The sequence below is a fragment of the Apostichopus japonicus genome, chromosome 3, assembly GCF_037975245.1.
Source record: "Apostichopus japonicus isolate 1M-3 chromosome 3, ASM3797524v1, whole genome shotgun sequence".
NCBI classification, from domain to species: domain Eukaryota; kingdom Metazoa; phylum Echinodermata; class Holothuroidea; order Aspidochirotida; family Stichopodidae; genus Apostichopus; species Apostichopus japonicus.
The window spans coordinates 14508130-14536077 of NC_092563.1; the positions used below are offsets into that span (position 1 = coordinate 14508130).

General features: G+C 38.3%; 1 protein-coding gene across 2 annotated transcripts; it reads left to right on the top strand.

The window, feature by feature from the left end:
* The first annotated feature begins 2196 nt into the window (after positions 1–2196).
* LOC139964286 (uncharacterized) lies at positions 2197–27816 on the top strand. 2 transcript variants are annotated; one of them, XM_071965785.1, is made up of 11 exons: positions 2197–2467; positions 7156–7441; positions 7885–8054; positions 8920–9205; positions 10021–10160; positions 10547–10579; positions 12719–12748; positions 13341–13454; positions 13960–14202; positions 14888–15085; positions 25743–27816. In XM_071965785.1, exons 1-11 carry the CDS (start codon positions 2416–2418, stop codon positions 25937–25939), a joined length of 1749 nt encoding a protein of 582 aa, XP_071821886.1. In that variant the 5' UTR covers positions 2197–2415; the 3' UTR covers positions 25940–27816. The 2 variants fall into 2 exon arrangements, with proteins under 2 accessions (XP_071821886.1, XP_071821877.1); XM_071965776.1 differs by having other exon boundaries at positions 2199–2467; positions 12716–12748.
* The last annotated feature ends 132 nt before the right edge of the window (positions 27817–27948 follow it).

Consider the following 27948-nt stretch of genomic DNA (forward strand, 5'->3'; position numbering starts at 1 on the left):
TATATATATATATATATCGCACATTCTATTGTGAGCTGGACATGCGGATTCTGATGATAATTTACAGCTCACCTCGACAATCAATATGGTATTAATAAGAAGGCCATCAAATAACCCAATTTATTGATTATATTTAAAAATTCTATATAATGGGTTAGTAAGACTATAGAATATGTGATGTATTGAATCTATATTAATCTTTCCCAAGTACATGAGTGTGACCTTTAACCTCGATATGTACTTTACTCTCTTCGTTTACTTATTCACGATTAGGTGATTGTATTGCACCCTTTAATTGGTCAAGTGATCCATAACTTCATATATATGTATCCGTTGTTAAGCGTAGTCACATTATATCTGCTTCAGTACATCTATTACACTAGGTCACTGCACATCAAGTTGGGTCAAACGATATAAAAAGTGGATTTTTTAGGGTCAACTATCTTCTCAGAAACATCTACTGCATAACCCGTACATTCCTTACCCGCTTAGGCCTCAGCCCTATCACCCTCCCTCTCCGCCAGCCCCCCCCCCCCTCACCTTCTCCGCCTCAAGAAGAGAAAAAACGACATTGAACCAAGATTTAATCGGCGTAATGTTACCCCTTGATTACTGTGTGGAGTTGAAAATATATTCTACCTTACCATAAATTATTTGATATATAGGACCAATTTGAAACCACTGTTCGTGTTTCCCGAGATCATGGTCTTCAATCAACAATTAGGCATGAGTGATCAAATTCCATTCGATTTGAAACATATCGATATCAAATGATCTAGTTTACACTACGGAAGCATATACACGTTATATTTAGAGTTAACATTTACAGTAACTTATTACGTATGGCTCAACCATGTATAGCGTGTTCCAATTTCCAGCAGGCTTCCGAGACCAAAGCCGTAGATAGTCACGTCGGGGCCCATCGGGGAAAATATATATCACTGGGTCCCGTTTTACACTCTTTATTCTAATCCCTTAAGTACATTATAAAAATGAGAGTACGCCATTCTTTATCCCATATTTTCCCGGGCCTCCTCTTTATTTTCCAAGGTCCCGGTGCTATAACCCCTTACGCAGTGAAGTTAAAAGGAATAGATATGTATATATCGTTCTCACACTTATTCAGGAGAGGATACATGGATTGTGGGGTGTACATCTTGCGTGTGGACCTAATTGTGGACCTAAGTTATAGTTGGCTAAATGTGCCTAAAAAATGCTCTTTCACGTCTAATCCTTTGTAGTTTTCCCAGACCACCCCCCCCCCCAACCCCTATATGAAAGTGGGCTTCAACGACTGCATGATCTCACCACCGCCTTTTTTATCAAATTATGGATCTGTCCCTGAAATTAGTATAAACTATATACCCCCTCTCCCTCCCCTTTCTGGTCTACCAGGCCAAACTACTGACGTTGTGTACCACCAACACTCATAATTCAATTTCAATTTGGAAGTTATCGTTATACCTATCAATGACCTGTAACTCATGTAAATCTGTCCCTGATATTAGTATAAACTATACATCCCCACCCCCGCCCCACACCAACCCTGCCCCTCTCTGGTCTACCAGGCCAACCTGTGTACAACCAACTCTCATAGTTAAATTATTAATGGGAAGCAATCGTTATACCTATCAGTGACCTGTACATCTGTCCCTGATATTAGTATAAACTATACAACCCCCACCCCCCCCCCAAACCCTCCTCCTCTCTGGTCTACCAGGCCAACCTGCTGACGTCGTGTGTACAACCAACTCTCACAAATCAATTATTAATGGGAAGCTATCGTTATACCTACCAGTGACCTGTAACTCTGAGAATCCCAAATAAATAATTACTTCGTTTTTGGAGAGCCTTCTTCGACAGACACATAATTACGATCACCCACATACACACACAAACACACTTTGAGAAAATAAGATGAGATTTACCAATAACAAAAGGAATACAAGAAGGGATGTATAGTGCCAAAAAAATCCCGTTATGGCAATAATTGGGACATTTGAAGATCTAAGGTAGATTAAATAACCAATTACAAATTTTGAAAGATCAAAATATATTTCCATTATTTTCAACAAAGGTATTGAGCTTTAATGACCAAAATTGGGATTAACGTGAACCAGACGCCCACATCCTGTGCCAATATGAAGTCAAAACAATACTTACGTACCACAGTTCCGATTGGGTTGGAGTTGGCGAACTGTATTCCCATGTCAACCTATTAACAAAACATATTTTGACCATTGTATAAAATCGACTGGTGATTTAAAGAGAGCAAGTTGACGTATCGGGGTAACAACCGACAGCTGAACACAGCCACGGGGTGATTATTTAGCTGGGAATACTAACAAACTTGAGTTATTCCGAGATACACCAGGTTTTGATTACCAAGGAGAAGAAGGATTAGCTAACCGAAAGATGAAGACGCTACTGCTACTATTCGGAATTTTCTTTCTTTCTGTTCTCTTAGGTAAATATATGTTGTTGTTTTCTCTCTTTCTTGCCATTTCTCACCTACTTGTTTTTTCTTCTTTTCGCCTCTGAGGGAGATCCTGCTAGGATCGAAACGCCTATGGCAAGCCAAATGCTCAAAATGTCCGAATCGAAAAACATGGATTTTTGGTCGAAAAACCATGTTTATCAACCGATAAACCATGTTATCACTCGAGCAACCATCTTTATCGACCTAAAAACCAAGTTTATCGACCGATAAAACATGGTTTGTCACCGAAAAACCATGATTATCGGCAGATAAACATGGTTTTTCTGACAAACATGGTTTTTCGAACGATAAACAGGGATTTTCATTAGATATTCCATTTTTTTTCTCGATTATCCAAGTTTTTCTCTCGAAAATCTATGTTTATCGGCGATAAACCATATCTATGGGCGATAAACCATGTTTTTCGACAGATAAACATGGTTTATGGGAGACAAACCATGTTTATCGCCGATAGACTTGGTTTTTCGACCGATAAACCATGTTTTCCGCCGAAAATCCATGTTTATCGGCGATAAACCATGTCTATCGACCGATAGGCATAGTTTTTCGGCGATAAATCATGTTTTTATATTTGGCAACTGATGAAATTTTACCGGAACTTCATCCAAAACTCTACATGTTATGTTTGTATATAAAAGATAAATCTTTGGTTCTGAAGCCACATGTGGGCGAGCCGTACCCAAACTTCGTTAGGTCCCGGCCCTCTCCATAATTAGGGACAAGGAAATAAGGCCCCTGTTACCAGTGTGAGACTGCGCAATTTTTAACGGTAGGATTTAACTTCGCTTAGCCATTGGACTATTGTAAGCCTTTATATTATGCAGTAAGGCTTTTCCATAAAAAGGAGTTCCTATTATGCTCTATGGCTATTTCCTATGAATTTAATGGTCTTCTGTATAGACCCCAACTATAGCACGCTATCATGGAAAAATTTCTTGAGATTACGTAATCGACCTGCTTTGGTCATAAAATGACCTCTTTTTACCAATTAATTTGCAACGCCTGCCACATAATTATTTTGTCTTGTATGAGGGTCTTTGTGTGAACGCTGTATGATTAACTACACTGCACATGAACATATTTCCACACATGTGCTTACTCAAAGAGCCTCGTGGTGTTAAGAAGCTATGTAGGCTAATTGAACAGTCTATGTTTTTACCCGATAAACATGGTTTATCACCGATAAACCATGTTTTTCGGCGATAAACCACGTTTTTCGACAGATAAACCTTGTTGTTCGACTGAAAAACCATTATTTATCGCCGAAAAATCATGTTTATCAGCGATAATTCATGTATTTCAAGCAATAAACATAGATTTTCGCAGATAAACCGTGTTTATCAACCGAAGTTCCATGTTTATCGGTCGATAAACATGGTTTTTCGACCGATAATCCATGTTTTTCGATTTATTGAGCAATTGGCTTGCCATAAACGCCAGGCCCCTTACTTTTATGCATTATCGATACATGTTTTTGTTTTTCAGTATAGAGGCCGTTTGTTAACAGTTTTCCCATTTTTGTTTGTCTTAATAATTTAATTGATGATGGAAGAATTTCTAAAGCCCACAAAGTGTCCTAAATAAGAACAAGATATTTGCAGTTTGCGTTTTATACTAACAGCTGCAACCAGAGACAGAGAAAGGTTTAAAACGTAACGGAATATGATAATTTTGTCTTACGTTAGAATATGGTGTAAGCTGGGGTGGGTGGGGGCATTTGCAAGTCATTCGGCGCTTTTGGAAGTTAGGTGCAACCAGTGAGGCTTACTCATGCCTGGTGCACAGCAGGTTAATAATGGTCACGGTGGTTAGTTCTGTCGTTCTGAGTTCATTTATTTCATGTGTGTTTCCACCTCCGTTATCTGAAGGTGCAAAATATCAGGTCTCCACTCATAGGCAGTCAGGATCCCCGCAATACTCCATCGAAATATCAGCCAATCATAGTACCATGAAACATGCATTGTAGTAATGTGACATTATGAGGCGAATATGGTGATCACATCAAGCAGACTATTTATAAAAGTTCAAGTAAGGTTATTAATTCTGATTGAAAGTTGCGATAAAGACGTCGGTGCTGGGCATTGTTACAGGAAACGGAAAAGGGTTGTTATAAGATACAACATCCAGGCAGGTTCACATGTAATGGCAAGAAGGAATAATTCAAACAGCAGCAGCCAAGGATATGAGTGGCTGCGTCACGGGAAAGATGACTAGAGCCACGTGGAACTGTTTGTTATATACGGAGTTCAGCCGACCGTAACCGCACCTTGGAATTCAGCATGGCGTGGCTTGACAATAAAGGAATCCAGCCACATACTTATACGGGTAAACACGGTATACAGACACAAACAAATTGACTTTGCCTAACACCCTTCACCATAAAACGAAAAATACGATATTAAGAGAGGATTTTTCTCTTTACAAATAAACATCTTGGCCATTACTTTATGACAATTAATTTAAATACACTCGACTATTTGCATCTGATAGAATATTAGCTTTTTACTAGGGATATGCTGTATACGTAAACTATTCTCTTGTATATAGAGACTCCATCTCATGAGTCTTACACTACTGCTTTTAAAGCGATGAATAACAACTCTGATATCCCGCTTCAAAGCGCTCGTACTGACAGTATGAACAGTACTAAACAGGTCAGGATCGCTTCTCGGCCTAGTTTTGGCTAAGATCATGTGTAGTATCTGTTCCCTTTCCAGGGAATGGCGATGCACACCCGACGATGATCACACAGTCACAGTCCCGATGGAAGGGGACTGGGGTTGAGAGCGGATCAGTCGTTCGGTAGTTTGGTTTTCGTGCCCAGGTTCTTTCCTGGACTTTTTCTTAAAAAGTAAAGGTTACTTACAATAACAAAGCATTATTTTATTTCACTTTGTCATTTCTTGCTATTTGTCTTTCTAGCATTTGACTATGTACTTAACAACACGTCTTCGTGTAGCCATCGTGTGGCCTTCGTGTGGCATTCGTGTGTCCTGCGGGTAATGCTGGCGTCACACTGTCCCGAAGTTGACACCAGATGGACACACGACAAAGAAAATGTTCAAATTCTGCGAAGGTTCATTTTCGTGTTGAATTCGTGTGTCCATTTTGCCCTTCGTAAGGCCATCGTGAGGGCATCTTATCAAATCGTGTCATCTTCGTTTTTACTAAGTATGATCATCGGTGCCATCGGGCATTTTCGCCTCACGAAGACAATACGAAGGAAACAAGAAGCTGCCCGATTGTCTGTGAAGGCAACACGACTACGTGAAGCCCTCGCAATGCCGTCGAGTAACCATCGTATTATAGTACGATGACATCGAGATGGGACCACGATGTCGGCGAAGACAGCCGAATTTGAGAACTTCAAGCGTTTCCCAGGTGCCATGGTAACGTGGACATATAAAGGCCAGTCTCAGAGCATCTTCCTCAGTCAGTCCTAAGCAACTTTACAGAGTAGAGGGGTGTGTAACTCCCAAAGCTACAATCACAATTAACCACAATTCAGGTCCTGCAGAATGGCATACTTTGTTGATGAGGTAACCAGGAAAAAGAAAGCAGCGGCATTGCTTCTTTTGATGTACCTCAGAGAACATGATGAGCACTTCTTACAGGCCCAGCACCTCCTCTTACAATAACAAAGCATTATTTGATTTCACTTTGTCATTTCTTGCTATTTGCCTTACTAGCATTCGACAATGTACTTAACAATACGTCGTCGTGTAGCCATCGTGTGGCCTTCGTGTGGCATTCGTGTGTCCTGCGGGTAAACTGCCTAAAAAATGCACGTCTTCGTGTGTGGTTCGGGTGCCATCGTGTGACCTTCTGTAGGCATCGTAATTGCTTCGGCTGTTGATTGGCTGTTGACCAAGTTCCGAGCCATCTTCGTGCGAAATTCAAAATTCCATATTCGTATGGCCATCTGGTGTCAATTTCGGGACAGTGTGACACCTGCATATAGGAAATGTTCGCACTGTCAATACGAGTGCGTTGAAGCATGACATGAAAGGACAGTACCACATGCAGTGGTATTAACATTAAGGAAATTGGTGAAAACTGACTGGTTAGAGAGTACATATGATTAACACGAATGGTTTGCGTCTAATTTAATATTTTACTATTTAATAACATACTTCTCTAGCTTTTATAAACAATAGAAATATCTTCCACTTGTGTATTAGGAAACATCTGTAAAAACACCTGCTTTACATAAATAGCTTATATGTGTCAAGGACGAATGGTTCGATTAGGTCGCATTCAATATACTCCAAGCAGATTTCCGGCTTCTCTCGGCGAATGTTTTACATTTACCTTTATTCCGAGCAAGTATATAGTTCAACAATGTCAATTACCTCCGAGCGTTTTGTTTAAAATTTAAATTTTACCAGATTTAATATCCATGCAAGAAAAACATAGCGCTGTATAGCGAACTGTTCAATAAAATTTAATAAAGTTATCCTGTTTACTACTTGAGTTTATGACCAACGTATAAAATTCGAATTGCAAAGTGTAAATTCCTAACCACCGCCCCAACCTCTACCCGACACAAGCACCCTTTTTTTCCACCTCATACCTGCTAACGTGCACGTGATAACTCACTTGTGAGACCTCATTTTGATCATTTTCGCTTTTTTTATATTATTATCCTGGAACAGGATCTGCCGAAGGGAAAATGGTCGCTTTCGTGAATTTTGTTGTACGTCATTCTTTCGTCACGCAAAGTAACGACATCACCGATATGACTGTGGCAGCTGCCTTTAAACCCCACGAAATATCCGAGACAATTTCGGGAACAAACCTGTGGCGTCTTGGGTTCTTTGGTGCACGGAATATGGAAGGTACAGGTCCCCGGGCTAACGAGATTCACCAACTGTTACCCCCCGCGCAAAGATCACAGACGGCTTTTCCTGGTCAAAACCTAACATTTGATGCTTCGTCCAGGTAAATTAATCTTTTCCAAGCCGGCCAGCATTGTGAACCTAAGAGCTATTTACCCATGAAATATATAGCAATCTTTTGCATCAGGTTGCAATTTTTTCTCATATTTAATTTTCTCTCGTCAAGTGAAAACTTGGTCTGAAATAGGTCATATCAATTCAAAGTGGCCTTCAAATGTTCTTTACATTCTGTTCTAACAATAAATGCGGACATGAAGAAGAGGAGATTTTCAGACAAGGGAAGCAGGAATACTCATCTACCTTCAAGCATAAACTACACTTTTGAGGTATAGGTAAATGACTTCAACTTTATGTTACCGCCCAAGGATCTTATTTTCCAACACTGTAATGTACCATGGGAATTTTAAAACTATAACTTTTAATCAAAACATCGGCTGAACGAAAACATATCAATTTATCTCGCTGTTTTTTTTTACTGACTTCCAGGGTCAACCTCAATAATATCGGGCCTGACCAATCTTTCCCTTTCTACTGCGTCGAATTTGCGAAGAACCCGTTAGCAGATCCAGATTTCACCTTCCAGGTCGCTAATGATGAAGTACCCGCCATTCTTTGTCAGAATAGCCAAAGCCTTCCTAGGTCCGCACCAGAACAAGGTACGTGTATATATGCTGTTTTGAAAGAAACTTTTAACCTTTCATTGCATTATATAGTTATTTCCACTGGAAAATGCCTGTCATAACACATCGAATAATTCCGATTAATCGGGACAAAATGGATGCAAGGAATTGGGTGCTGATTCTTACCAACTCCGAAAATAGCTGTAAAGATCGTTATAGGATTACGTAAGGTCTATATATAGGGTTAACGCTACTCAGGAAATGATCCGGTCGGGTTATATAAAGAACAATATACACGATCTAATATATAAGATCAGGTTTTAGGGTTTGACTTTATAGTGTATCTCCAATTACACGGCAGTTATATTTCGCCATTCAAACATTCAAAACAACATTTGGAAAATTTGCTTACTATATGTGTAAATATATATATATATATATATATATATATATATATATATATATATATATATATATATATATATATATATATATATATTATATATATATATATATATATATATATATATATATATATATATATATTTATATATAATTATATATATTTATATATATTTATATATAATTATATGTATGTTTGTATTTATATATCCTCCAGTGACATTTTATTCTGCTTCTAATATATTGAAATATTGGGCTGAACAAATTTTGAAATTCATCAGAATACTTGAGAGACAATATTCTTTCGGTATTCATTGTGATGTATGGGTGCATGCATGGGTTGACGTTTAATATCCAAATAATCTTTTGAAGCCATGAAACAGTTACCTCGTTATACACCACAATTCATGTCGCCAGTATTAATCGACAGACAATCAATCAGTCGACAATTCGATAAAATGTATCCCTCTGAAAAGTGATCAACTATTTTCATCAACAGAGACAAGACCAAGTGCATTATTTACCAGTGTAATTACAAGATTCCAGATAACCAGGAGCCCCGATGATACCATACCGTCTCGTGCAACCATCACGGTAACCTTGGAACCGCATCCAAGAACCGACGTCATAACCGGTACGAACCTCTGGCAGTTAGGATTCTTTGGAAGTCGTAACAGTGATGGCTCGGGTGAGAGAAAGAATGAAAGTCCGCAGTTATTACTGCCTGTACAGGCAAGTCAACCTCTACATCCCAACGAACCGTTCGTGCTCTCCGTAGAACGATTGTGAGTAAATCATTTCTGAAATATTCATACGCGATATGATTCATATAGCTGTATCGGCTAGTTGTATAATATTTATATATGTTTAATTACTAGCTAAAACGTAGAACGTTAGTAGCTATAAACTTGCCGGTCAATGATGATAACAACTTCCGTCAATATTTATATGCAAATGAGACTAGCTTCTAGCTATATGCATGATCTAGTCCGATTGTATCATATATTGTCAATGGATTACATGCGTCGATATTTGCAATTAAATAATGTCGGATCACATGTTGATCATTCAGTTTGCAAAAAAATAAAAAAATAACAGTCACTAAATGATGTATGATATAGAGAACATTGCTGTTCAATGAAAAGGTGTGCGTGCAGTCGATTAGCATCCGCGTATACTTATTATATGATGGTGTTTAACTTAAAGGTTGTGTGCAGGGTAACCAACGTGAAGCCTTACTTCATTAGGGCACACTTTATACAGGATGTGTAACATGTAATCGATCCTTACTCCCTTACCCTCTCACCTGCCTTTACCGCCCTCTCAATCTCTCCTCTTTGCAAACTTTTCCTACTCACCTCTCACCTCTTTGCCTACTTTTCACTGATCGAAGTGTTGCTTAACAGACATATGACTCTCTTCTCTCTCACCTTCTCCTCCCTCCCCTTTATATTCCCTACCCTCCCTGTTGCTCCTTCCTACTTACCCTCTCTGCCTGCCTCCCTCTTCGTGTCTACACCTCTTTGCCCATCCACCCCTCTCCATGCCTTCACCGTTGGTTGTATTGGAATACTCTGTCCATTCTCATTTTCTTCACCAGGGTCAATATGGCGGGCATTGGTCCAGACGAATCATTCCCGTATCTGTGTGTCGAGTTTGGCAAACAACCTACAGCATCTCCAGAATTCCTCTTCCTTGGTTCAGATGAGGACCAAACGATTGTTCTGTGTGAAAACGCAAGTGAGTGTCAATCCCTGTTAATATTAACCAAAAGTTCTTCTGATTCGCAATAACTTTCAAAACTATTATTGTTCATGTCTAATCCTGAAATTTGCTTCGACAACTTTACTTTAGGGAAAGAACAAAAATTGCATAGAGGCTTTCTAGTTGGACACGGTTGTCCTCTCTGGTACATTTTTAACTCGAGCATCATTCCAATGAGAAACAGGAAATGAAGAATCTCAATCCCCCCACCTTCATCCCCTCCACCCCCTTTCACCCCCCCCCCCCATAATCATCATCCAAGGCTACGTCCATGCAGCTCGTACTCAAAGTTAAATGTGTTTAGCAAAGAATGCAGCAAGTTCTAACCACTTGATACATATTGTTTTCTTATTGTTGTTAAGGAGACACAAAGCAGGTGCCAGACGCATTTCCAGGTAAGGAGTGTATTTACATCATATTAAAACACGATTCCTATACCTCAAGTATCATCATTAATGCCCCCCCCCCCAACACACACACACACCCACACTATATATCTATCTATCTATCTATCTATCTATCTATCTATCTATCTATCTATCTATCTATCTATCTATCTATCTATCTATCTATCTATCTATCTATCTATCTATCTATCTATCTATCTATCTATCTATCTATCTATCTATCTATCTATCTATCTATCTATCTATCTATCTATCTATCTATCTATCTATCTATCTATCTATCTATCTATCTATCTATCTATCTATCTATCTATCTATCTATCTATCTATCTATCTATCTATCTATCTATCTATCTATCTATCTATCTATCTATCTATCTATCTATCTATCTATCTATCTATCTATCTATCTATCTATCTATCTATCTATCTATCTATCTATCTATCTATCTATCTATCTATCTATCTATCTATCTATCTATCTATCTATCTATCTATCTATCTATCTATCTATCTATCTATCTATCTATCTATCTATCTATCTATCTATCTATCTATCTATCTATCTATCTATCTATCTATCTATCTATCTATCTATCTATCTATCTATCTATCTATCTATCTATCTATCTATCTATCTATCTATCTATCTATCTATCTATCTATCTATCTATCTATCTATCTATCTATCTATCTATCTATCTATCTATCTATCTATCTATCTATCTATCTATCTATCTATCTATCTATCTATCTATCTATCTATCTATCTATCTATCTATCTATCTATCTATCTATCTATCTATCTATCTATCTATCTATCTATCTATCTATCTATCTATCTATCTATCTATCTATCTATCTATCTATCTATCTATCTATCTATCTATCTATCTATCTATCTATCTATCTATCTATCTATCTATCTATCTATCTATCTATCTATCTATCTATCTATCTATCTATCTATCTATCTATCTATCTATCTATCTATCTATCTATCTATCTATCTATCTATCTATCTATCTATCTATCTATCTATCTATCTATCTATCTATCTATCTATCTATCTATCTATCTATCTATCTATCTATCTATCTATCTATCTATCTATCTATCTATCTATCTATCTATCTATCTATCTATCTATCTATCTATCTATCTATCTATCTATCTATCTATCTATCTATCTATCTATCTATCTATCTATCTATCTATCTATCTATCTATCTATCTATCTATCTATCTATCTATCTATCTATCTATCTATCTATCTATCTATCTATCTATCTATCTATCTATCTATCTATCTATCTATCTATCTATCTATCTATCTATCTATCTATCTATCTATCTATCTATCTATCTATCTATCTATCTATCTATCTATCTATCTATCTATCTATCTATCTATCTATCTATCTATCTATCTATCTATCTATCTATCTATCTATCTATCTATCTATCTATCTATCTATCTATCTATCTATATGGAGGGATGGATGGATGGACGGACGGACGGATGAACGGACAAGGGCGGGGTCTACACTGATGCATACCCCCTCCCCCTTACGTCGTAGGGTTTTACACCATGAGTTTCTACAGTGTTATATACATATATAAATGAAGCTAAACATTTCTTATAACGTTTTTCGGGTTTTAAGAACCATGTCTTAATGTTAATGTTAGTCCATTGTTTATTTTTCATTTCTAATAACTCAGTCAAGAACACATTGTTTTAACTTTAACAGAACAACCATCGAAGACATTCAGCACCATTTCATCCTTGAAAAAGTTGCAATGTAGTTGCAAACTTATTATTGGTGTCCATATTAAAAGTCTTGTGTTTTCCAATTGATCTTTGTGTTAAACTTAATTGTCGAGCCGTTTGAATTTATGAGCCCCAGATGTTTAAACAGGATCATTTCTCAAAATGAAAAGTTGTATACAATTCTTTATATTCTATTATATTATTTTACATCTCGGTTACAAATCAAGGTATATAGATGCGAATTATTAAATATGAGTTTCATCCTCAATTTTATATTCTCTGTTATTAAATATTATTATATTTGATTTACATATTTTTCTTCGTTCCCCCCCCCCCCTTCTTTCTTCTGGCAGAAGATTTGGTGGCTGAACCGGATTTAACTGAAGGTAGGTGGATGAAATTAAAAACCAGATATATTAAGTTGCGCTATCCTGATTTATTTTACTATATAAGCTAATTTATAACCTAAGGGTAAGGTATATATATATATATATATATATATATATATATAAATGGATGGATGGATGGGTGGGTGAATGAATGAGTAAACGGGCGGTTGGGTGGACGGATGGTGGGATGGATGGTTGGGTGAAGGGTGGACGGATGGTTGGGTGGGTGGACGGATGGTGGGATGGATGGTTGGGTGAAGGGTGGACGGATGGTTGGGTGGACGGATGGTTGGATAGATGGATGGATGAATTGGGGAGGTTATTCTAATATAGTGCTATGTTCGTTTAGTTCGTTTCAGTTGGATCTACAGTTGGATGTACTTCTACACCGGCTTTAGTCAAAGTGTGTTTTGTGATATTCTTAATTCAATCCGGGCGCGTTTCTCAGACTGGAAAATTTCCACCAGCAAAGTGCCCTAATTTTAAAAAAAAGGGTCCCGAAAACGGGATTTACAGGTTCATGTCTGCAAAACGTGTGAAAGTCTACATTGCATTTCTTTCTCTTCATCGTTGTCCTGTTATAACTCAGATCCAATCTTGATTGAATTTACAACGAACGACTTGATAGTGCAGGAGGATAATGATGACGTTACAATCAATTTGAATTTAAATCAAATTAACGATCGAGAGGACCTTACAATTAGTGAGTAGTTTAAATCCTCAATCATAATTTTGTATACAACCCTTTTCCAACAGATCAAGTCGTAATTACTCAAGTATACTATATCACGATTACAACGTATACCGCATCTATCACATACGGTATATCACATAAATCACATTTCATGCTTGAATAACGCTTTAAAACCAAGGGCGGATCCAGAGAGAGATCAGATTTCCGGGTCTCCCTCTTCTAATATATTATTTTGGCATTATATGAGCAGAAAACATAAATTTGCTATCAAACAAGGTACAAAGGAGGGGGGATATAACGCGCTATGAGTGCGGGCATACCGATATTACGGTTTTGTATCACTATTTGGGTGATAATTCAATTAGCTTCTGATACTGGTTCCCAAGACTCGTCTTCCGAGAGATCCTGGATACTTGCACCCCCCCCCCTCCCTCCATGTGATATGTATTCATTAAGGCAACAAAAATTACTTCATGTGCGTCTGTCAAAAAAAAATTGTGTGCGATTATTACAGATTTTAGGATTCGAGAAACAAACCCGGTATCTGCAACATCAGGGGAAGATTTTCGAGAGGAAACCGTGTCTACCACCGTGCCTATCGGTTCTCAAGTTGCATCGGTAACCGTGAGGGTACTCGATGATGACCAAAGAGAAAGAACAGAGACCTTTGTGGTCGAGGTTGATGAGACGACTTTACCAGAAAATGTACAAGTTGACGGTCAGAACTTCATAACGATTCACATTGAGGACAGCGACGGTAAGCTCCAAGAAAAATGTACCCTGTGCTTGTAAGGGAGTGTGCTTTCATCATAACGCGTTTCCAATTCAGAGGCGAACGTGACAAATGAATGTAGGACGGGCTGATAAAGGAAGTACTTCTTCCTGGTGGGAGAATATGGAATCACGAGCAGGGGGTACAACGACACTTTTTTTTTACTGGGAAGGCGGGGATATTATATTTTCAGGCGTCCAGGGGCGGATTTTGAGGGCACCGGTGTTCCTCCCTCCCCCAGCGCCCTTTCCTCTGAGAATCTCTGGTATTGTGGCGCCTAAATGCAAAATGGTGTGTTGTTTTGTAACTTTGAAACAAACGTTGACACTTTTTTTTTTTACTGTTTTTTGTGTGCAGCATATGCATGTTATATATACTTGATACACACTTCGAAGGTTTGTAATATTATGTCTGGCAGTTAAGGAGGGGGGGGGGGAGTTGAGTCCCCGTTCTGATTTTATTCTGGAGGACCCCCAAGAAGTATAGTTGGTTGCGCCCTGATAACGAACACAATAAGAGACAGGGCAAGGAGAGGCCTATAGGTATGGTACTCGGGGACGGGGGGGGGGGTTAAAACACGTCACATAAAGTATGACCTATGTTAGATTTAATCACCCAATAAAATAATAACGCAACCTATTTTGTCTCTTCTATTTCCAAAATAAAAAAGGCTGTTCGAATGAATATTTTGAAATGGAGGAAGTTTGTTACAGAAAAGTAGTTGAATTGCTGAACTTTGATGAAGCGAGAGAGGTTTGCCAACAGGATGGAGCTGAGTTAGCCTCTGTTTCGACACCAAATAAAAACTCCATTGTTTCCGATATAGCGAACGGCCAGAGGTGTTGGGTCGGTGCAGTTGTGCACGGTGGTGAGTTGATATGAATATGCATGAAGTCGTACTTCGGCGAATGGAATTGTATGCACGGAGGGTTTCATCTGGTATGGGGGAGGGGAAGGTGGGGAGAGGGTGGGGATGGGAGGGACACAAAGCACAAGGGACAGTGGGACATGTGACAACGTAAGAATGAATTGACGTCTCGACCAAAAAGATTCTCTGTATTACAAATTTTAGCATACGTTTGTTGTTTCAAGCAAAAGGACACTTTTTTTTATTACATTTTGTTGTAAATTTCTCAACAAGCTTTGCAAAGTTGCCCTCCTATAGTTAGGCATATATCAGCAAAATTATGTAACAATATGGCATTTTTCATACAAGCATGAGTTTTGGCACACAGGTAGAGGTCACCCTAAGTAACATTTTCAGAAGTGGAGCCATCGGGACCCAGGAAAAAATTTACCTCAAATTTACCGCGGTAACATACCACAATTTTACCACGGTAAAACCGGGGTAAAACCGCGGTAAATTTGTTGTACATTACCGCGGTGTTTTGGCCCTATGGACGCGGTAAAACGCGGTTTACCGCAGTAAATTACCACAAATTCACCATAGTTTACGTCGCTTTTACCCCAATTTTACCGCAATTTACCACGCTGTTACCATACTTTTACTACACTTTTACCACGCTTTTACCCCAAATTTACCGTTCTTTTACCCCAATTTTACCGCATATTTACCACGCTCTTCTTTAGTTTTACCTCAATTTACCATACTTTTACCATGCTTTTACCACAGTATACCATGGTTTTACCCCAAGGTTACCATGGTTTTACCGTAGATTTACCACACTTTTACCCTAAATTTACCACAGTTTTACCGTTCTTTTACCCCAATTATACCGTATATTTACCACGCTTTTTCCTTAGTTTTGCCTCAATTTACCATACTTTTACCACGCTTTACCGTTCTTTTACCCCAATTTTACCATGGTTTTACCGTAGATTTACTACGCTTTTACCTTAGTTTTACCTCAGTTTTCAAGAATTTTACACTAATTGTAGGACAGTTTTACCTCACATTGAGCATAATTTTGTCCTAATTTCAATCAGCATGTACACCATAAATTTCTTTGAATTTCACCCATTAGTGTATTGTATCATAATTTGGCTATATGCCTTTACCCTTATTGTAATGGGTGTATGCCTGACATGTAAGTCCACAGTTATAGCATGCAACAGTTTTTAATTCATCAAATCCATGGAGGTTTCACACATGAGAAAGCTCTGTTGAATTTCAATAACCCTAGCTGGTATGATTCCTGACTATCTTCTTTAGACTTAACTGGTAGTACAGATTGGACTTTTGATCTCTAATTGTCCTCAAAAACTTGGTTTAAATGAAGAGAGTACTCTGTAGTAAACGAAATTTTACCCCTGATCGACCTCGCAAGAGGTCCTGCGGGGGATAATAGAATTGTTTTCAAAGAAAAGACAACGTTTTTTTTTTTTTTTTTTTTTTTTTTTTTTTTTCTGGGGATCAGTTGTCTTTGTTGAGCCAGGGAATGGTTGATAAGCGAAGTATCGTTACAATAGCATTGAATAGAAAGCCATGGGTGAATGGAGGAAAGAACCCGAAGTCAGGGGACAAAGGAGACAAAGGGCTAGCGAGGGAGAGATTTCTATTGATTGGGGTTTAAGTTCTTAAGTACTAAGGAATGAAAAGACAGATTGGTTTCGTTTATTCGGGAAGTGTGTGTTTACGACTTGGTATTTCAGGAAAAGATCTTTGATTAAAGGGTCTTTATCGAGGTTGTTTTGGTATAGGTTAATGTTAAATTCTTCAAGAAGTTTAAAAATAGGAGTTGTGTTGCCCGCATGAAGAACATGCCAGGTTCCGATATAAGAAGGGATTTTCAGTGCAATTCGATAGGCTGTTGTATGGATTCTGTTTAAAACTTGTTTGTTGCTATTAGAAATGGAAAGCAGGGAGATGCTCCCGTAGCTGAGGATCGGCTTTATTTTGGTTTTATAGATACGGATAATAGTATTCGGAGGGAAGTTATACTTGTGTGAAAGGATTTGAAGGAATTTAAGTAGAGACCAACAGCGCCCTGCAGTTCTAGCACAATGGAGTTTAAACGTGAGTTTGTTATCAAAAGTTATGCCAAGGAAAGTTGCACTAGGAGAGGCAGTGATTGGAATGTTAAAAAGGTTGATTTTAGATATATGATATCGTTGTTTTGAGTTTTGAAAGGAAAAGTTAACTAGCTTAGATTTTGAAGGATTTATTTTTACTCTCCATTTTGAGCACCAGTTTTCTAGATGTGTAATTGCTTTCTTGAGATTTAGTTCCGTTATATGAATATTTTTACTGGTGCTCCAAATGGCTATATCGTCAGCGTACTGACTGTAGTTGCACCTAGTTAGAGGGGGGATATTTAGGTCATTAACAAATAGGGTGTAGAGGAGAGGGCTGAGAACAGCCCCCTGCGGGGTGCCAGCATGGAGGCCGATAAAATTTGAGTATTGATTTTTGTAACAGATTTTTATATTGCGGTCAATGAGAAAAGACGAAAAAAGTCTGGTGTAATTGGAGGGGAGATTAAAATTTAGGAGTTTAATTCTGATTCCGTTATGCCATGCTTTATCAAATGCCTTTTCGGCATCAAGAAAAAGAGCAGTAGTGTAATGGTTTTTAACAAAGCCGAGGCGTATTTCTTCGGAGAGGCGGAAAGTTTGGTTTATAGTGGATTTGTGTTGGCGAAAGCCTGATTGAAACGGGGAAATTAAATTGTTTTGATCTAAGTGGGTTCTAGTGCGGTTGTCGATAATTCTCTCGAATATCTTACCCAAAGCTGGAAGGAGACTAATTGGTCGGTAGTTTTGAGGTTTTGTACGATCTTTGTTAGGTTTAGGTATTAAAATTATTTTTGCGGATTTCCATGGACTTGGGAAGTAACCCAATCTAAGGAGTTCGTTAAAGAGTGGGATAATATGGGATGTTACGAAAACAGGAGGGATGTTTTTAAGCATTTGGTAGTTTATGTTATCGAGACCAGGAGAGGAGGTATTTTTACAATTTTTGGTGGCATTGTGCCATTCATGTAGACTTATTTCTTTAAGTAGAGGGATGTTTTCGTTTAGAAGTCCTGATGGATTAGGGATAAACTTTTCGGCGTTATTAATGATTTTACGGTCTATTTCATCTTTGAAATTATTATCATAGGAGGGGCCATGGAAGATATTGAAAACATCTTTAAAGTATAATTCAAAAATTTTAATTTGGTCTTGAATGTTTGTGACCAAGTTTCCTACGTTATCTTTAAGTCCTTGGTCTATGTTACCGGTGTTTGGATTGGTAATGGGGTTAATGATAGTTTTTAGTTTTTTCCAAAAGGTTTTGGGGTTTTTATCATTAATTATAGAATGGCAATCATTTTTTAAATCATTTTTTTTTGCTAATATTTGTCTGTTTATTTGTTTTCTTAGCTGGTTAATTTGGGTTTTGTGAGTGGGATCTCGAGAGATCATGTAGAATATACGAAGGCGGCGTCTGTATTTGATAAGTGTTAGAGTCTCCTTATTGAGCTTTCGATTTCTGTTTTGTTTTGTTTTTAAGGGACAATGTTTTTTGAAAGTATTGAAGATATGATGGGCAATATTATCACAGTAATTATCAATGTAATTTAGCTGGTTGTTTTTATTATTGAATTCGGGGATGGTGTTGTTTGCTAGGAGTTCCATTTTAAAGGATGTCCAATTTGTTTTATCATAATTGAAAGTCAGTTCTTTAATTTGTTGACGGTTTAGGTTTAGGTCTAATTCAAAAAGAAGTGGGAAATGGTCGCTGATTAGGTCATCTTCTAAAATTTGTACTGAATGAGTTTTAGTTGCGAGATCATTTGAGGTTATGGCGTAGTCAAGTAGCTCTGTATTGTTGTTTATTGGGTTTAATCTGGTTTTGGTGTTTTGGTTGATTATTGTTAGATTATGGATATCGCAGAGTTCAAGGAGAGCTTTACCTTTTTCGGAAGTTTTGGAGCTACCAAAAATAATGTTGTGGGCATTTAGATCTCCTAAGAGAATGGTATTTTTGTTGGAACACTTTTGTATAATAGCGGGGGAAATTGGTTCACGTGGGGGACTGTAGTAGCTAATAATATGGAGAGGTCTGTTATTTCTTTCGATTATAATTTCAATTGATTGGTTGTTAGGTTGGGTTGGGTTTGAGAGAAGAGTAGTTTTGAGAATGTTTTTTACTGCAATCAGTACTCCTCCTTTAGACCTAGAGACATCCTTTCTGAAAATTTGGTAACCAGGAATGTTTAGATGGGAATTTGTATTTAGCTTAGTTTCGTTTAAGGAGATGATATCAGGGGAGTGGATGGCGATAAGATTGAGAAGGAGACTTAATTTTGAAAGGATGCTGTTAATATTTAGGTGAAGGAACTTCACTGAAGGAGAAAGTGAGCCTGTCATTTATGGGCTACAGGAGGGCTAAAAATGGAAGGTTGGTAGAGACGTTCCATGAAAACAGATTTAGGGGCATTTAAGTTAAGATGTTTAAGTGCCAACACAGTGGCGTAACTGGCTATGTCGTCAGCTTTAACGTTTATTTTTGCCTTTTGAAGGGTATATTGAATCATTTCGATTACAAACATTGATATGTTAATCTTTTCTTCTTTTGAGATTTTGTTTGTTACCTCAATTTTAGGGGTATTTTTGGTGACATTGGCATAGGTTCTTTGTTCTTGTTGTTTAGTTTTTGCTTCAAATTTGGCTTCTTTAAATTTAGGGCAGCCTTTGTAAAGGGCAGCATGGGATCCAGAGCAGTTGGCGCATTTTGTATTTTCTCGTTTTGAAGGGCAGTCTTTAACTCTATGATTTTCACCACATCTTAGGCAACGGGTCTCGTTTTTACATGTGTGGTGAGTGTGCCCGAACTTTTGGCATTTGAAACATTGATTAATTTGTGGTGGTTCTTGATATTCTTCGGTCTTGTGTTTTGAGTAGCCCAGGTAAAGGCCATTAGTTAAGAGGGATTTTTGTGATTCTTGGTCATTGAATGTTATTTTGATTTTCCAGGTAGGGTTGTTGGTAGCACGACTGATCAGTCTTTTTACAATTATTGGAGAGTATTCTTGGTCTTTCAGTTGTTGCTCTATGTCTTTAGTTTCTACTTCTGGGTTGATACCGCATGCTACCACTGAGAAAGTCTTTTGTTTGATATTTTGAGGGATTCTTGGTTTGGGATTGCCTAGTTTAGATTGTTGTGTCCATGGTTGTAGGAGGACGTTTGAAGATTTAGGATCATGGGGGGTGATAAGTATGTCATTGCTTCTTAGACGGTTTATGTTGGTTATAACTGCAGTTGGCTTTTCTTCGTTGATTAGTTTTGCTAGTTTGATAGGATTGTTTGATATTTCAGGCAGTATTCCAGAGACAATTATTGTTTGGGAGGTCTTTTTAGAGGTCGGTTTGGTATTTGGTGATGGATTTGTTTCTACGGAGTTTGGGCGTTGACGTTTTCTGATGTTATGGACCGGAATCCAATCATTAATATCTAGGTCTAGGGTGGATAGGTCTAAGTTTTCAATCTCTAAGGGTTCTAGTGGGCCAGGGGTTGCCATATTGGCAAGCCCCTTCTACGGGTTGGAAATGGCTTCTTAAACAATGATATTAAAAACAATGCTTCACTTACCAGAAAGAAAAATTAGACTCCAGCCTAAAACGGCGGACGGAAGAAATATATTCCGTTTACACTACAATCCTTGATGTATATGTAGCTGAGGACTCTGAGATACTCTGAGAGTACTCTGTAGATAGATACATAGACTTGTCATGTCATTTAATGGACCTGACAGAGAATACCCAAATCTGAGGACACTGATTGGTCAATTTTTGTGTGTTCAGTGTTGAGGCACAGAAGCTATGCCTTATGTGTGCTAGTTTATATAGTTCTTTTTTTCATTTTAAAGGCTTTTAGGTTTTCCCTCATGATGAAAAAAGAATTAAATGTTGTCTCCTCTCAAATTTATCAGGGATTACATGAAGGAATTCTCTATGTATATATCTACTGCTTTTTTTTTAGGAAAAGAGATGCATACTATAACATATAAGAATAGCAGTTGGTCTCTCTTCTTAATTCAACTCATGTCCACAGGTAATTTATATTGCCAACATTAAGATATGAGTAGAACATAAGCTGGCAAAAGGTTTGTCTTATCAGTATTGCAAAAATATGGGACAAAATCATGCAAAAATTGCTGTAAATGTACCATCATGTTTCATAGTGTGACCCATATATGCTCTACTGTGGTAAAATCATGGTACAATTATGGTAAATTTACCATAGTATAATTGCACTGTATAGTTTTACCCTAATTTTACTGTGGTTAATCATGGCACAATTGTAGGAATTTCACCTATGTAGTTTATGTACCATATAAATTTACCCTACTTAATTACTCCAGTAATATCATGGTAAAGCTATGGTAAATTTACCGTAGTAAATGTACCACACTTTTCCCCTACTTTTACCGCGGTATACTACCATGGTAAAACTGAGGTAAATTTACCGTAGTAAATGTACCACACTTTTACCCTACCTTTACCGCGGTAATACCATGGTAAAACTGTGGTAAATTTACCGTAGTAAATGTACCGCACTTTTACCGCGGTAATACCATGGTAAAACTGTGGTAAATTTACCGTAGTAAATGTACCGCACTTTTACCGCGGTAATACCATGGTAAAACTGTGGTAAATTTACCGCAGTAAATGTACCGCACTTTTACCCTACTTTTACCGCGGTAATACCATGGTAAAACTGCGGTAAATTTACCGCAGTAAATGTACCGCACTTTTACCATACTTTTACCGCGGTAATACCATGGTAAAACTGCGGTAAATGTACCGCAGTTTATTTTACCACAATTTTACCACACATTTACCTTATTTACCACACATTTACCATAGTTTACCGCGGTAAACTTAGGGTACATTTTTTGCTGGGGAAAAATCCCACGGCAGCCGTGGCGACCATTTTACAAAATGGCCGCCAAAATCTCCGTTTGCTACAAGGATTTGACCTTTAAAACCTAATATAGAGATAATTGGAGTTGAATTTTCATAAGTGAATGCACCCTGTTACATGTACTAGGTACATAGATGGCTAGAGATCATGGAGCAGACTTATTTAGAAGACATCAACAAGGATAGCAAAATATCCTGGGCAGCATATCATGCCAGTCAGCAACCAGTACAAGATCGTCCACCTGCTATTATAACAGCACTGTTACCACTGTTTCCCGAAGACTCAAAGTCTGCTGCTATGATAAGATAAAGCAAGCAGTAGAAAAACTCAACCCTGGCCGAATACCAGTGATCACCTGGATCAGCCCCTCTACACAATCGCCAAACAGATACAGTGGTAATGGCTTGCAGACTACGGGGAAGATATTTTTTTCATAGTGCTTGAAGTGTTACACGTTGAGATGACTTGACAAGATGATCGGTGATTGGCTGGAAGATTCAGGCTGGGTAGAGGCAAATGTTCAGTCTGGAGTAACATCAATAGGAACTGCAAATTTATTTTGGACGGCATCCCATGTTACTAGAACTAGACATGCACATCAGGTTACGGCTAGTTATTTGTACATACTGCTCAGGAAATCATACGACAACTACAAAGGGACACTAGATACAGAGGTACAAGCAGAAGGATTTGACGACTGGCGTGTTCAAAAGAAACAAGGGCTACCACAATTTAACGTTTGGTACACAGTGTTTCAGTTGGAGCTTCTTGTCTTGACATATGTGTGAGCACAGCGTGTGGGAGATTTCGTTCTGTATACTGATTCCTTAACAAAAATTGCACCATGGTTCTTCAGCTTGGATCACACTACCTATGCTAGATGGATGTCAGTGCATGTACGGTACATGACCAGTCTAAGCAGAACACATCCTGACATTGCTGCAGAATTCAATAAAGGCAATTTAACAGTATGTACTGTAAGTTTAGGCGACCATTTTCAGTCATAGCCCTTGATCAGGCGCATGAGCAGACCAATGCGATGGTAAAGAGCGATGATGGAGCTACTGGTTTGACGACCCAAAAGCCTGATGCTCTCAGATGATGGATGGTTGCCGGTCCAGAGGTGGTAAGGATGAACACAGAGTTCAAAGCCTCGATCGAGAGAAATCTAAAGAATTCAAACCAAGAATCACACCATCACGAATAGACCACAAGTTCGCAAGATACGTTTGCCAAGCAAGTCCAGCGTATGGTTCAAGTGATGCATGAAGAAATGGGCAATCTTCGTTTCTGGAAGAAATTAATGACTTGCTCAAACTCGACAACAAGGATATTGTTGATCAAGCTGTGACGACCGCAGTGTGCCAGGCAGTAAAGATAGGTCAGCAACAACATGACGACTTTGTGACAAGACTTCAAGACCAATCAATACCTATTTCACAACCAATTAAGAAAAACAAACTCTTATTGTTTAGTAGTCCTCCTGTTAGAGTGAAATTACAAGTGTTGACACTGAAGAGCGATGTGTCCTTATTTTCACGCCTCTACATTGCTGCCAGTCGAGAGATGGTGACCTCGGTGACCTTTTCAGACATTAAAATCAGGCATGTCCCCCATCGTGTATCCCAATTTGGAAACTTGAGACTCGGGAGCAAGTCAGATCTTCTTGTGTGCCTTGAAGCATGCGCGGAGTCTACACGTAGCATACCAATCAGCTATTATTCTAGATGGAGCAGCGATTGTCAATATACTTCGACCCATAACTGTCAAGACGTTTGACGACTATGCACTGAAGGCGTTCTTGCCATTCATACGTCAGTTGCAACATGCTATTAGAGTGGATATAGTCTGGGATCAGTATATTGAGCAGCTTGAAGACGCAGGCAAGAAAAACACATGGCAGAGGTGTCCAAAGACGAGTTGAGGGCTCCAATAGTTTGCCAGGGAACTGGCAACAGTTTCTACACATCGATGAGAGCAAAACCGAGTTGTTCAATATCTTGGCCTAGCAAGTATCCAATATGCGATTGGAAGACGGCAAGATAGTAATCACAACCAGCGGGCCAGAGGTGTTGTGCAAACCTCCTCAGGACACATCAAATCTATCGCCCTGCGACATTGAAGAGGCAGACAAGGATGATATTGCAACGTTCGCATGCATTCCATGAGGTGTTCCAGAATATCCTCCTACGCATAGTGGACACATATGTAGCGGTTTTGACCATAGCTTTTGTATCTAAACTAGGCATCCAGGAGTCATGGGTGGCATTCGGAAACTTCTGGTAAAAACTTTAGATATATATATTCCTGTACATGAAATTGCTGCATCACTTGGCCCAAACGAGTGCCAAGCTCTGCCAATGTTCTATGTTTACACCGAGTGCGACACTGTTTCAGCATGTTACAGCAAAGGAAAGAAATCTGCTTGGGAACGTGGAAAGTATATGAAGCTGTTACCATTGCATTCATGACCCTGTCTGTAGGACCATGCCAAATTCTGGAAAATGAATTGGCAGTACTGGAACGTTTTATGATTTTTTTATATGACCACACCAGCACCATATGGTAGTTGTGGTTCAGGCTAGGCAAGAAATGTTCACTAAGGAAGGAAGGGCTATGGATACCTCCAACTAGAGCTGCCTTAGTACAACATACAAAGAGGGTTGTGTACCAAGGCGGTTACTGTTGGGTAAGGCTTTAGAAGTTTGCATGGAAATGCCATTCCCTGACATTAAGTGGGGTGGAATGATCCACCAAACTGGAGACCGATGTGGTCTTCCCTACCAGAGTCAAAGAAGTCATCGCGAGAACATATTCGTTGTGGCTGCACAAAAGGATGCAGAGGACGATGCAACTGCAGAAATGCAGTTTTGATTTGTATCAGCCAACTGTGTGAAGTATGAAACGAGGTTGAGCAGGAATTCCAAAGAACAGACAGAACAGTCTGGTATATATGCGTGTATATATATACATATATATATGTTTATATATATATATGTTTTTATATATATATATATATATATATATTCTGAACTATTTCTGATTTCCCAGGAGTAGTTTCCACAAATTATATTCTGACTGCAGTACACTGTACACTTTACAGTTTCAGCTTTTTACAGTTGGCGGCCACATAGGACATGTACCCATCTATTTCAAATCCTTTTATTCCATATATAAAACTATCACATATAAAGTGATTTTCAAGTATATCAATACCTCTTATTATCTATTAAATTCAGTGCAATCAGTGATTTTGCATTACAAATGTGGATTTTGGCGGCCATTTTCTAAAATGGCCGCCATTGCTGATGTAGGCTCTTTTGCGATGGCTCCACTTCCAGAAATGGTCCTTAGTATGTCCTCTACAAGAGTGCAAAGCTAATTATTGTATGACAAAATGCCATATTTTTACAGGTATCTGTTGGACAACTATGGACATAGTTACAACGTTTGTTTGGTAGGAGTTATTCAGTCTTACATAACGTATACGTAACGAATGGAATTGGAAAGCCAAACATCAATAGCCCCCCTTTTTGCATTTTCATGTTTTCACCGCTTTTACAACCGTCCTTAGCAGTCATTGATGAAATTGTTGTCGATATATAATAATTTATAAATTAAAAAAAAATCTTCTTGTTTTTTCTCTTTGTAGACGAATACACTTGGCTTAATGGAGATCCATGGAGTTTCTCTAACTGGAGGAAAGGGGAGCCCAATTGGCACAGACGTCCACTGAGGGCCTGCATAGAAACAAATTTTGTTCGGCCCACGTTGTGGAATGATCATTTTTGCCACGCTAAGAGACTATCTGTGTGTGAGAAACCTCTTCTTCCTGAACCGGAGACTTAAAGGGACAAGAATGACGTAATCCCTAATTAGCATGAATGACGTAGTGCTGGTTATGATGTCCATCAAATGATACGATATCAGACATGTTTACCAAACTAGTTTAATAAATGTATATATTAGGTACGCAATTAGCCGTAATTAGCCGCAATTTGAACAACAACAGAAATATTCCTTATGGAAACGGGATCAGATTTTGGTTTCGACACATCATCTGGCGCAACAAAAGTCAAGTTGTTCCAACTGTAAACCGAACGATAAATTACAAAGGGTAGTGATATCAGTATTCTTTAACTCTACTGAGCTGGGCAAGAAAGATGATGTATCTGGGCGGAGAAGGCGTACATGTGCAAAGGAAGTGGTTTTCACGACAAAGTTTATATGAGAACAGCATATGATTTCAGCGGGAGAGGTAGTGCTGAACATGGAACCGGCCACGTTCACGCTCTAATAGCGATGGCATCACCCTTCTCGGATGCAACGCGCTGTCAGTTGGGGAAGTATTTTACCCAACATTGAGTAGTATCCATTCAATCAATTTTAGGGACAGAATTTCCCGTGGCAGTTAACCTAACGGCAACTCTATAATGCACAACCAGTATGCCTATAGTAGTCATCGCTGTTCAAATTGATCGCAGGCGAAATTGTCTAGTTTAGCAAATATTTAACCAACATTGGTTGGATGTACACACGTACCGATGGTGTTGCCAAAGGCATTTTTTTTTTTTTTTGCTAAGGGAAATTTTTAATGCGAACAAAGTTTCCTGATGTCATACAGATTACATATATGAAAGGAAATAATACTTTCAGAATGATGAAACGTAACGAACAAAATCAGGTCACAGGAAAACATTATTGTTTTATTTTGGCCATTGTTCATATATGAGCAGATGTGTCCGCTACATTTGTATGGTTCTCCGATTTATTATTTTAACCTTCTTCGGTCACTGGTCCCAGCTGTTTCCTATCCGTCTAAACATCTTGTTTAAAGGGATGACTTAAGTCACAAAATTATTTTATAATGCGTTGTAGATCATTAGAAAATCACTGCCGCAAGTTCAGGTTGCTTTTCTAAACAAATATTAAGTTTTGAGGAAAGATCCTTTAAACATTTAAGGGTCATCAATAAAAGTGGCATGGACTACTTAGTCTAACACAGAGACCATAATAGATGAACTCCTCGGATGCAACACAATAGGCTCAAAGGGAAAATTATAAAGAGTTCCATGGTCTCCAGTAACATGTTTATAGTGCATTACCAATCGGCAAGGGACAAATAGTGTTGCATATATATCACCCAGGGCCCGGTTCTCAATTGCTCATATGAAGTGAAAGGAACATGTTTTAGTTGAATTATTAGAATTTGAAAAACTTTGTTCTAACATTGTGCGTGCACCGAGGAGCCGACGTCAGAGTCAAATTCAGCCAAGTTAAAGGTAGCATAACAGAGTTATTGCATATTTTAAAGGTGAATATGTTGAAAACCAGAGTATAGTTATGGCTTTCGTTACCAGCACTCATTGTTTCTGTTATCTTGAACTATGACATTGCAAGACTAAAAATTCTGCCTGAAGTGGCCTTTTACTCACAAAAAACTTGTTGAATACAGTACCGTCGCACACTGTAGCAATGCACAACCCTTATTTCCTTTCATATATGTAATCTGTATAATTATACCCACATCAAGTACCACGAATTTAACTATGATGTGGAACAAAAACGAAATGTTTCTCTCTGAACCATATCGATTCTCTGTTGTTTCTTCTCTCATTTTTCTCAGTTATTTTAATTGTGAGATGTAGACCCTTACCGTTCAAATATCCTTTCTTTTTATTCCATATAAGTAAAGTAAAAGGTGAAATAAAGCAGAAGAAAAACGATAAGAGAGAACTATTTTTCATTCTTTTTTTCGGTTCTTATCAGGGTTTCTACGGAAAGGTAGAGGAGACATCACATTGGGGTGTAAGAACCAAATTTATGTCCCAATCTCAAGATTCAGAGGCTTTCAAGTT